At 37.4% G+C, this 11,830-nt stretch overlaps 2 protein-coding genes across 2 annotated transcripts; both read right to left on the reverse strand.

Moving 5' to 3' along the window:
* Positions 1-135: 135 nt before the first annotated feature.
* LOC104100892 (uncharacterized) lies at positions 136-4,950 on the reverse strand. Its single transcript, XM_009608263.4, has 7 exons — positions 4,687-4,950; positions 4,478-4,579; positions 3,530-3,638; positions 2,270-2,385; positions 1,405-1,590; positions 781-923; positions 136-638 (listed from the first exon to the last, which is right to left on the reverse strand). The coding sequence occupies exons 1-7, from the start codon at positions 4,806-4,808 to the stop codon at positions 457-459; spliced, it is 960 nt and encodes a 319-aa protein (XP_009606558.1). The 5' UTR covers positions 4,809-4,950; the 3' UTR covers positions 136-456.
* A 1,008-nt stretch (positions 4,951-5,958) lies between these two features.
* Positions 5,959-10,626, reverse strand: LOC104100883 (WEB family protein At3g02930, chloroplastic-like). The gene is made up of 3 exons (XM_009608253.4): positions 10,045-10,626; positions 9,314-9,512; positions 5,959-8,860 (listed from the first exon to the last, which is right to left on the reverse strand). The coding sequence occupies exons 1-3, from the start codon at positions 10,059-10,061 to the stop codon at positions 6,179-6,181; spliced, it is 2,898 nt and encodes a 965-aa protein (XP_009606548.1). The 5' UTR covers positions 10,062-10,626; the 3' UTR covers positions 5,959-6,178.
* Positions 10,627-11,830: the final 1,204 nt, after the last annotated feature.

The following is an 11,830-nucleotide window of genomic DNA, read 5'->3' on the forward strand; positions in this document are numbered from 1 at the left end:
CTATACACCATTAATAGTATAAAACAAATTTATAATATCAAGTCACCTAAAGATAACAAAGGGAACCATCTATAAGAAGTTCGATTAGTGATCCGGAAAATAAGACAAATACCTACTACAATATGGCACTACCAGTGTAAAAATACTTTGCTTTCAATGTATATAAGTTAAATCTTTAAAACATTACAGACAATTTGCTCTATCATATACCAGAATTTACTAATATGTTTTCTACTCATTACTAGTGCTCTATGTCGGCAATGTTTTACGAAGGAAAGAGCTAAGAGAACCCTATCTGTATGACATTGACCCGGAATTGCTGCTCCTGAAGCCTGAAGGGATATGCACATCAGCTTAGTAATTCTGGAGGTAAAATGAGGTTCAGCCTAGTTATACATTTTTATTACACCACTTCCATCTCAACGATCAAATGCCCATATACTTCACGAGGACAGATCAGGCACTTAATGACAGGGAAATAACCGAGGATAACTTGTATTTGCGTGGTTTAGTTGAACCTTTTGGTAGAATTTTAATCTCTGTCCTGGAATGGACAGTGACTTCTTTCCAGTCAGAAGCTGATGCCCCTTCACCACGATAATCTCGAGGACGGTAGAGAACTTGGAGCTTGGAACTCGCTGCAACTCCCAAAGCAACAAAAGATTTCTTAGATTCAAGGAATATAGAATGTAAAATAATCGAAGAAATTATCACAAGGTTATCTCCAAGTACGATCAGGTGAATGCATTTGCTAACTACCACAATTATTATTTTCCTTACCGACACCTAACATGCTTGTTTTCTGGATTGTTACTTTACTAACTTTTGATCTCCTGATGTTTCCCAGTGCCTGAATATCTTCATTGTCCCCTTTGAACTCCAGAAACTCTCCAAGAACAAATTTATTACCTTTAAGCTCTAACCTGCATTTATCAGATATTCACAATAATTAAGAGTAAAATCTTAGAGTTGGAAAGGCTTTACTTCAGTTTAAACTGCAAGGATATGTGCAAATCACTGGTTTTACACAAATAGCCCACCCCCACCCCCCCCACCCACCCCACACACACACACACACCCAAACCCAAAAAAAAACCACACACACACTTTCTCAGGAATGGCGGGCTTTATTAGCCAACACTCTACTGCTTGATGCAATTCTTCTATGTCCATTGAAGATCTAACACTGAATTAGTAAAAAACCAAAAACACTTTTTCGCAAGTCCCCTAACTTCTTCTTTTTCATTGTTAAAAGGACGGTCCCCAACATTAATCATATGAATTTTGAAGTTCTATTAGATAGGTCAACATTCTTGGTGATAACGGCAAACTGACTGTTTCATTCCAATTCTTGAAAACATTAGAATCATAAAACAACATAAAGATGAATGCAATGTAAGAGACCTGTCCCACATTGGAGCTGTGCTGAGTACAAGATTAAGCTTCTCATGTATTGATTCCTGCATTTCCTTCTTCCCACCAAGAAATGCACCTTTAATCCAACCAGAGAGCATGTTCGTTTCTGGTTTTAGTTGAATCCATTGATCATACGTTATGACCTCAGAGGGAAAAGAGTCTGACACAATGGTACTGCAAGATAGAAGTAAGCTTTAACAGTAATCACAAGATGCAAGTCTAATGATCACAGGAGAAACATAACACTGGAATAGCATAAATGATTTGAAAGTTAATTTCAATAGTTTATATTTGGTGCATTTTTTTTTTACATGACAAGTGTATATTGTGAATTGTTTACTTATTTTATTTAATTTTCTCAAGTTCTATCAATTCAGATTAAAGACGGCTAGTAATGTACCTTTTTCATCCCTCAGCCCCTCTAGGCTCTACCACCTTTTATATCAATCATTAGAACTAGGGCAGGTGGCTACCTTACCGAGCTATTGATCGGGAAGCTATAGCCTGGTTTAAAAAAATGTAATATTAAGCTATGGAGCAGGGATGGAGCTAAGCACCTAGGAACAGAACAACTATACATTCAATTCAACCTTTAAAATCCTACATCTCAAGAGTTATTATCCATATCATCTAATTTCTAATTAGTTCCAAAAGTTTGCTTCCAAAAGATGCTCCTCGAGCTTCAAAGAGGAGTTGGTTAGAAACAAGTAAAATCATTGGCAGAAAGCATCATTATGTTTTCTGTTAACCAGCCCCAAGTCTAGAAGGAATAGCTTGATGAAATTATGTGGAATACATGCTTAAACCCAATATTTACTATGATATATAACCAGAAGATGATTAAAATGCATACCGGAAATTGGGGTTTGGACATATGACTTTGCAAGACAAATATCCTTCAGGAAGGGTAATGCCCCTTTGTTCAAGGTAGGATTCAAGAATAGGAACTAATCGTTTTGCTTCTGCTACCTGAAATATAGAAACTTATAATAACAAGGCACAAAACTAAAATCTTGATATAAGCAGTAAAGAAGCAAATTCCACTGATCAATGATAAATAATAGAAGATGACAAGTTGCTTGACAAGACGTAGATTTAGGATTCATATCACTGGCCCCAACTTGCTTGGGATTGAGGCGTAGTAGTAGTTGCTGTATGCAGTATGCACTTGCAAAGAATTAATGCAAGCAATCAACCAAGCAATAGGTGGAATCTGATGGAACTGTTCTCAACTGAATATTATAAATCAGACAAATGATGCAAAGCAAATTAAAATCTCACTTCACAACTTTGTGAGCTCTTGATCTCACAGATATCCTCAAAAATAGATGACCTTACTTTCCTAACAAGCAAGCAGCAAAAGTCATGCTGCTTAACATCTCTGTGGCAATTCATCTTCTCAGTAATAGTCTTACGGGTATATTCATGATTCCAAAGCAATCTCTAAAGAAAATTATGTAGATAATGCTGAAACTTTGTAAGATGAACCAAGGATACTTTTCTAGGGGATTCGTATGGGATAACAGTATCAGAAGAACATTCCTCCCAGAGGAACTTGAGCAAGTGACATCTATCCTTCCAGGGAGAGTGGATCAACAATCATGAAAATTCTCCATGTAGACAGGAAACAGATAGTTCTAGATAGTGATTTACCTTAAAGCCCTTAAGCATAAACTCGAGATGACATAGCACCATCCCTTCTAAGGAAGACCATCACTGAAGAAATCCTACAGCTCATGTAAATACTAGTAAAAACTAAAAGAAGGCAATACCGGCATGTATAAAGGACCTAAAGATAATTATCATTGCACGGGCCTTATTAAAAACGTTAACTACTGAATGGGCACCTAGAAATATTCACTTCAAAATTTCCCGCAATATAAAAGAACATGGCTGGAGTTGGCCGCCTAAGCAGTCGTGCAAGTGTAGAAGCAAGATTCTCACAGAATCTATGAGATCTAAGGTAATGTTTGACCAGCAAAAAATCATAGAAAAATCCATGATAGAGAACAAAAGTTTTTCCATGTTGAGTAATCAATCAAGTATCAAGTAGTTTAGCATTGTCAAATCCGGTAACACCTAAAAAAGCAATAAGAACGGATTTGCAACTAACAGGATCTGGGAGACGCTCCGTCTTATGGCCTCCAGTACAAACCCATCTCCCGTCCTTATCAACAGATACAAACCCTGATACATTCTTAACACAAACTACCACAGCTTCCCTGTAGAAAAAAGAGGCTAGTTTATGAACTGGTTTTTCTTTCCATCTATTTGAAGGAAAACAAAATTGTTTAAATCACATATACGGTAAAAACAGACAAACATATCCTTGTGCTACCATCAAGGGAAGGCGTGGCATAAGTTCCGTGTATTTTTCATATCATAAAAGTATTTAGAAATTAATTAATTAAAGAAAATACATTAAAAATTTATAAATTCAAAAGCAAAGATGTCGAAAAAATGATTTGACTGACTAGGGGTAACATATATGTATAAAACTTGAATGGACAATCACGGCGTGAAGCATCAATCAGTGTTCTGGGGTGTACGAGTAGTGGCAGAGCCAGTAGTTTATTTATCAAAAATGTGACCCCTGGAATTTGAACTAATGACCTAAAGCAATTTTTGAATCCCCTTTGAAACTTTACTAGAACTTTTCCTTATGTCTAAGGGATTCAACAGCTTATATATAACAAAAAACAAGTTATTGCCTTATTTACGCATGATTTTTAATAAAGGGGATTCAATTAAACCCCAATCCTTCAAGCTAGCTCCCCCCCCCCCCCGGGTAGTATGAGGCGGACAGCAAATCGTAAAGCACCTGTGGTGCATTCCACCTTAGCCTTTATTATTGTTTGAGAATGCTAAAAGTTCCTACTCCTACGTGAAAACCAAAATTACGCCAACAACCACGGAAATAGGTAAAGTTTTTGTAACGAACGAGTCATTCATTTTTGTTTGATCAGCCAATGGATCAGATAAATTGCACAGATACACCTTGTTCGATTAAGCATACATATAGTTGCGGTACCACAAAGTGATGTGGGTTAAAGAGACGCACCGTTTAGTGACGAGAATTAAATCAATACTCTGTCGAGAACCAGAATCCTGGTCAGGAATTTGAAGCCCAACATGAGCCTTACCGCCATAAAGCTTCTCAAGTCTAGTTTTGACACAAAAGGAAAGAAAGATCACAATCAATGTAATGAAGATCGGAGCTAGAAAACACAAATGAAATCACGACAGTACAAAAGATGAAGACCGTAATACCTTTCGGCGACTGTAAAGAGAGCATTGAAATCGGAGGTTCCAATGTCCATAACATCGTCATAGTAAAAGAAGTACTTAAGTACTATGACAACGATAAGGAAACAGATCAGCTCCACCAACATGCCTTCTTCTCACTGTCACTGCCACCGATTCCGATTAGAATAATTTTTCTGGGCGAGAAAAGAGGAAAGTTTTTGCTGAGTAGAAAGGAAAATAGAGAAGATCCTTTGCCTGCCACGCGGTTCAGTAGTTACTTGGTTTGGCAGTTTAGGATTTTATTTGGAGCTCCGATAAATTTACGCGCTAGTTTTTTTTTTTTTTTTCTTAACCGCAAAGTCAAGATCATTTATTAAGTTCATTCCAAATTGACACCGTATAATCTCTTAAAATAACTTGACATCTTTGGAATTATAATCCTTCAATTTAAATCTCAAATTTACTTATATACTGACGTATAAGTCCTTTATACTAAACCAAGAAGCCTCTTATTGGTATATATGAACCATTTGTTTCTATTATGTTCTATTTTAGCTAATTTTACATTGAGACGTATTAACATGCTAACAAAATTTCATTGTCAAATAATATGCTCGTGGACTATTGGTTGTATGACTGATTGTTAACCACTTAAAAATTGTATTTTGGCAACTGACCAGCCATATTCTAAGTTTATAAAAAAACTCCATTATACAAGGGTAAAACTTTATTGTCAATATTTTTTTTCTAATTAAGTTTAATAGGAATACGCATAGACCTAATTTATCTTTTACGTGATGAAGTTTTAAGATATCATATCCTCCTGGGGCAAATAGGTTATTTTTTGACTTCATATTAATTTAATCATTTAGATACCAAATTTTGAATCAGATTATTTTTGGACAGTTTCAGCTGCATTATACTTTCCTAATCTTATGAACCTATGCACATTGAACCGCTAATTATGAATGTTGCTGTGTTTTGTTATGGGAAAAGGGCTATATAATTAAAAGAAGAGTTGTAATTGGCCATAAGGCGGATCTCCCCCGAAGCGAGCAACTTGGCTGCTTGAGTAACAATTTTTTCAAGAACAGCAATGAATTTAACGCCATAAGTTTAACTAGGATATAGACGATGGAACCAAGACCAATCCTAGACCATATCAAAGTACATTTGAAAAAAAAACACTTCTCTCTTCTCAGATGCAAATTTGATACTAGAAGTATATAAAGAGAATAAAGCTAAAAAGAATAAAATACAAAAATAAAGGATATCACCCAACATGATAAAACCACATTGAGAAACTGAACCCCAGAACTAATAAGAATGGAACACTACTGATGATACAATCTTTTTCTTATGTAAACACCTATTTGAGATAGAAAACAAATAACCAAAAAAAAGAAAAGAAAAGAAAAGCAAAGATTTTGAGCAAACACAATTAAGTCCAACATTTACTCTTGAATTTAGTATACCTCTCTACACGTCAGGCACAAGATAGGTGACAACCGGTCTATTACTTCTGGCTGCTGGTGCCCTTCTTCTTCAGTAGGCTTCCAAATTTATGAAGCAAAGGTTTTTTCTTCTTCTGACTTTGCTGCTTTGTAGGAGATGTGCCACCATTCTCAGGATTTTCCGCTGAAGGTAATCCATTTACCTGGTCGAAGCTCTCTCCAACATCTTTCTTCGACTCTGATTCCTCTTCTTGTACTGTCTCTCTCTCTGGAGAGAAGTCTTTGTCGCCAATCTTGCAGCTCTCCCACATTTTAAACTCGCCTTCTGCTGAATCTTCATCTTCCTTTTCTTTGTGCTCATTTCCAGTCAGTTCTCCATTTGGCTTCTCAACTTCAGCTAAGGTCTCAACAGCTTCATCACGCGAGGTGATGTTGACTCCTTCAAATTTTTCTTCAGTGGATTGCTCAGATTGATGAGGCATAACTTCAATCTTAGGCTTCTCCAGTATTCCTCCTCCATTTTGTTCAGAGAATTCCACCACCTTTGGAAGCATATCATAGTCTTTTTCACTTTCAGAAAGCTCTCCATTTTCTTCAGATTCCTTTTTGGTCAAAGCTTCTTTGAGGGACTTGGACAACTCTTCAACTTTCATTAAAGATTTAGCTTCTCTACTACGAAGCTCCTCATTCTCCTGAAGAATATTCTGCACTTCATTTTCCTTGTCCAACAGTGACTCCTTCAACTTCATGCTCTCGCCCTTTGCTTCACCAAGAACCTCTTTCAGATAGGTCACCTCCGATTCAGCTTCGTTTAGGGAATTCTTCAACTGAGCTGCTTCCTCTTTGAAAGAAGCTTCTTGCTCAGCCTCTTTTAGCAGATTTACTAACCGGTTTATTTCTTTTTTCATTGAAGAGTTTTCTTCTTCAGTTTTCTTTACACAATTCATCAGATGAAACTCCTTGTCCTCCCACTCAGCCTTCGAAATTTGGTGCTCATTCTTAGATTGTTCGACTGAAGTAGTGAGATCATCAATTTTCTCTTTTGCTTCACCAAGCAGGCTTTCGTACTTTTCATTGGTTGCTTTCAGTACTAACTTCAAATCTTCTATTTGTGTTTCGTAATGTTCATGTTCAGCTTGGCTAGACAACAACCTCTCTTTGGCTTCTCTTGCTTCTGAAGAAACTTCATGCAGTGCTGATGCCAAACTTTCCATCGCCTTCTTACTTTTCTCTTCCTCCTCCCTGGAATTTTCCAACTCATTTATAAGTTTGTTTTTCTCTTCCAACAGGGACTGAACACTTTCTGCTGCTAGTTTCTCGTGCTCGATAGCCTGAGTTTTCTCCTCCTTCACAGTTTCAAGCTCAGCAATAAGAGACTCGACCTTCTTTGCCATTTCAGAAGCTTCTTCCCTAGCAATCTGAGCACGACGTTCTGACTCCTCAAGATCCCCTTTCTGTCTTGTCGTTGACATTTCGAGTAGGCCCACCTTCTCCTTGAGAGAAGCAATCTCAGATTCTGCATCATGTAACAAATCGTTACTTCCTTCGAGATGTTTCATGACTGACTCCAGTGATTCAGACGCAGATCTCTCCAAATGACGGGCTTCCTGAGTCTGAGCCTCTAATTCCTCAACCTTCTGCTGCCACTCCTCCATTAGATTATGTGCGTAAGATTCAGCCATCCTAGCAGCCTCCAGGTCGACAGTAAGTTGCTCCAGGAGAGCTTCTCTCTCCACCAATTTCTCTTCATAACTTTTTGCCTCCTCGAGTTCTTCAGTCAGTGCTTCCATCTCGAGTTTCAGGTCTTCCAACAACTTATTCTTCTCACTATCTTCTTTTCTCAATCCCTCAATCTCAAGTTTCAGATTTTCCAACAACTTGTTCTTCTCACCGTCATCTTTTCTCAACGCCTCAGTCGCAAGTTTCAGATTTTCTAACAAAATATTCTTCTCCTCATCTTCTTTTCTAAGTGCCTCTTTCTCAAGTTCCACATTTTCCAACAACTTATTCTTCTCACCATCTTCTTTTCTCAGAGCCTCCGTCTCAAGTTTCAGATTTTCCAACAACTTACATTTCTCACCATCTTCTGTTCTCAGTGCCTCTATCTCAAGTTTCAGGTTTTCCAATAACTTATTCTTCTCACTACCTTCTTCTCTCAGTGCCGCTATCTCAAGGTTCAAATCTTCCACTAACTTATTGTTCTCACAAGACTCATTTTCATTCCTGGATTCAAGCAAAGATTTCACTCTCACTAACTCGGCTGAGAGAATTTCCACCTTCTCTGCCTGAATTTCAGCAATTTTTGTGGCATCATCGGCATGGCTGAGTGCCTGATTTTTCGCATCAGAAGTCATGGTTAATTCTTGCTTTACACGTTGAAGTTCCTCAGTGGCGGATAGGAGAGCAGCAACATCCAAAGCATGTTGGTTCTTCACGACATCAAGCTCCTTCTGCCATTCATCTTCTTTCTTCTGAGCTGCTTCAATGCCCGCTTGTTCCATCTCGACAGCACGAAACTTTTCAATTTCAGAGTTTTCTTCAGCTCGCTTTTGAGCTACCATAGCTTCTCTCAGCTTCTCATTGGCTTCTTCAGCCATTTTCTGAGATTCCTTCACTTCTTCAAGAGCTTTCTCCTTCTCCTTTTCAACCAAAGCCAATTTCTCCTTGGCCTTCTTAAGGTCTTCTTGAGCAACATTCAATTCAGCTTGCAGCTCCGATGGCTTCAGGATCCGCATTGGCTTTTTCTGACAACAATTAAATCATGCAATAATCCAGATCAGAATTTATAAGTTTCACAAACAGCCTGATTTTGAGACAAAAAAACAAATAACTTCCATCTAGCATTAATGTTAGAGAGTCTATACAATTGACTCATCACCACAACTGCTAGTGCATATAATTCACCGGATGGTTAATCAGAACTCATCCCTACATCACACCCCTTAGGGTGCGGCCCTTCCCCGACCCTGCGTGAACGCAAGATGCCTTGTGCACTGGGATGCCCTTTTTTTTCTTGGTGAATCAGAACTCAAATTTCACCTTATTAGACATATAGAACAGCAGGACATTGCAATTTAAGTTGCATTTTAGCATTAAACTCCTCGCCTTCTCCATTTGTAGAATCAAACACCAACACCCACCCGAAAAAAATGCTGGCAAACCAAGGAAATGTAGTCAATGTATTTTGCGAAACTTACATCAGGCGGGGTACTGATCTTAGGGGACCGCCGTTCCACAGAGGGTTTGGAAGTTACAGATCTCGGAGACTTCTCAACTGGCGGGCGTGAACTTTGAAAAGGCGAGGGTGAATCAGCATCAGATTTTGATAGTCCCCTGCTTACTTTACTCACCCGGTCCCGAGGAGTTGCTGGTGTTGACTTGTCCGATAGAGAGGATCTGATATAAAGTTCAAATATTCAACAATTAGGCAACTTCTAAAATGCAACATTACACTACGCACAAACTCAGTATCCTGTTGGAGAAAATGCAAACACAATTCCACGGATCCAAGCCAAAGGTAGAAACTTTGTGTCCAACTACAGCAAAAGGCTTCTTCTTTTTTAGTTTTTCTAACAGCATTTAGCATACAGTTGCAGTAAACGAGATAGCATCAAAAGAACCACAAAAAAAAGATCACACCTTTAAATTAGGGCATCAAATTGGAGCACAAATTTAGATCCAGAGATCAAGTCAAAAGTACATAAGAATCCTCAAAGAATTATGATCCATAAAAAAACAACACCACAAGCAAGCAAATCTAAGCACTAACCAAGTACAAAATGCACAAAATCAAGAATAAAGGCATTAAAAAAAGAGAATGTTTTTCTACAAAGCACCATAAAACGAGTAACAAAATGCAGATACAACCCAAAAAATTGGATCAATTGAAAAACAGGAAAATACCCAAATCAGATCCAGTGGCACTTACTTTGATTTAGTAGCCATTGTGTCGGTGGAGGCAGATTTTTTTGCAGCAAACAAGAAACAAGTTCCGATTTCACAATTTATGAAAAAAGAATGGTTCTTTATCAAGAAATGGGAAGTTTTGCTGCTATAGTGCTGACATGGTCTTGGGCTTAGAGAGAGAAAAAGAATGAGGAGACAGAGATAGAAGAAACAAAGAAGTTGTGAGAGTCTATATCAAGATAGAGTAAAATTCCAGTAGTAGAAGTACACTTAGAAGCAGTGAGTAAGAATTTACAGAGAAAATCATTTGGGGTTGGTGTTCTTCTGTCTCCAGAGTGGCCACACCATTACATTAGTAATGCTACCACTTTGTCTATGTATCTCTCTCTCTCACACACACACACACACACACTCACTCACTCTCTCTCTCTCTGTATTGTTTTGCAGCTTGATTTACAAGGTGGAAATTACAAGAAAACCCCTGTTGATTCTCACTGAGTCAAAAAAATGGAAAGAAAAAAGGTCTATGCTTTAGCAGCTGTGGTACTAGGAGTAACTTTTTTCAGAACCAAAGAAAGACCTGTGAATCCATATAGTAATATCTACTTCTCTCACTACTTTTTCAGCATAAAGATAGGAAATGGGACAAGGGTCCAGGGGAGGGTCGCTGTTCTTTCCTGTGTCTATTGTATAAAGCTGATCACTTTCTTTTACAAAATGGAATTGACCAAAAAATAAAAATAAATAAATAAAAAATCAAATGGGCAAATCATCGCACGGATGTGATATAGACAATCTACCATACTGCAATCATTAATGGTTGCTTCCACGTGACCTATAGGCAGGAGCGAACCTAAAGCATTGAATATGGGTTCCTAGGAATCCTGTAACTCTTGCGTAGACCCTTTATTTATATTGAGAAATTCTCTAAATATTTGTAAATATCTAACCGTGAACCTAGTTATTATTGCATATTAATTTAAAATTACGGTAGGAACTCATAAACTTTAAATCCTGGATCCGCCTCTGCCTATAGGTCACTCAGAGATAACTTTACCGTTGCTCCAAGACTCCCCTTCACACAAAAAAGTTTACAAAATTAAAGATTTTTTTCTTAATTACAAAAAGTTGACAAGAGGAGTTGCTCTGATGGTAATCAACCTCCACTTCCAACCAAGAGGTTGTGAGTTCGAGTCACCCCAAGAACATGGTGGGGAGTTCTTGGAGGGAAGGATGCCGAGGGTCTATTGGAAACAGCCTCCCTACCTCATGGTAGGGGTAAGGTCTGCGTACACACTACTATCCCCAAACCCCACTAGTGAAATTATATTGGTTTGTTGTTGTTGTTGTTGTTGTTCTCTACGAGATTTGCTTAACTATTACAATGACGAAATTCGATTTTTTTTTGCGTGAATTTGAATGTTATTTAATTTTTCTTAAAATAAAATTGTTGTTCAATAATTTTATAAATAGTACAATGAACACAAATTCTTTAAGCTAAAAGTAGTTAGAAATTTTGTGGTCACATAATAAATTATTTGACTTCTCAATTTGCAATAGTATTGTGCAATATGGTCATAAGCAGTGTTTTAAAAGGCGTGGGCGTAAGCCTCGAGGCACGGGGCGTAAGATCCATAAGTATTTAATTTTTAATATTTTATAAAATAATATAATAACAGTAAATATTAATAAACAGGTGAGATTGCATAAAAATTGAAAAAAATTATAAATATGTATATATATATATATATATATATATATATATATATATATATATATATATATATATATATATATGTGTGTGTGTG

The sequence above is a fragment of the Nicotiana tomentosiformis genome, chromosome 3 (genome assembly GCF_000390325.3).
Source record: "Nicotiana tomentosiformis chromosome 3, ASM39032v3, whole genome shotgun sequence".
NCBI classification, from domain to species: Eukaryota; Viridiplantae; Streptophyta; class Magnoliopsida; order Solanales; family Solanaceae; genus Nicotiana; species Nicotiana tomentosiformis.

Coding starts and splice junctions, on each gene's coding strand:
- LOC104100883 (XM_009608253.4), bottom strand. Junction 8,861..9,313: donor AGATCAGTACCCCGCCTGAT/GTAAGTTTCGCA, acceptor AATTGTTGTCAG/AAAAAGCCAATGCGGATCCT.
- LOC104100892 (XM_009608263.4), bottom strand. CDS start 4,808: ATGTTGGTGGAGCTGATCTGTTTCCTTATCGTTGTCATAGTACTTAAG. Junction 2,386..3,529: donor CGGAGCGTCTCCCAGATCCT/GTTAGTTGCAAA, acceptor TCTATATTTCAG/GTAGCAGAAGCAAAACGATT. Junction 924..1,404: donor ACAGCTCCAATGTGGGACAG/GTCTCTTACATT, acceptor TGATAAATGCAG/GTTAGAGCTTAAAGGTAATA.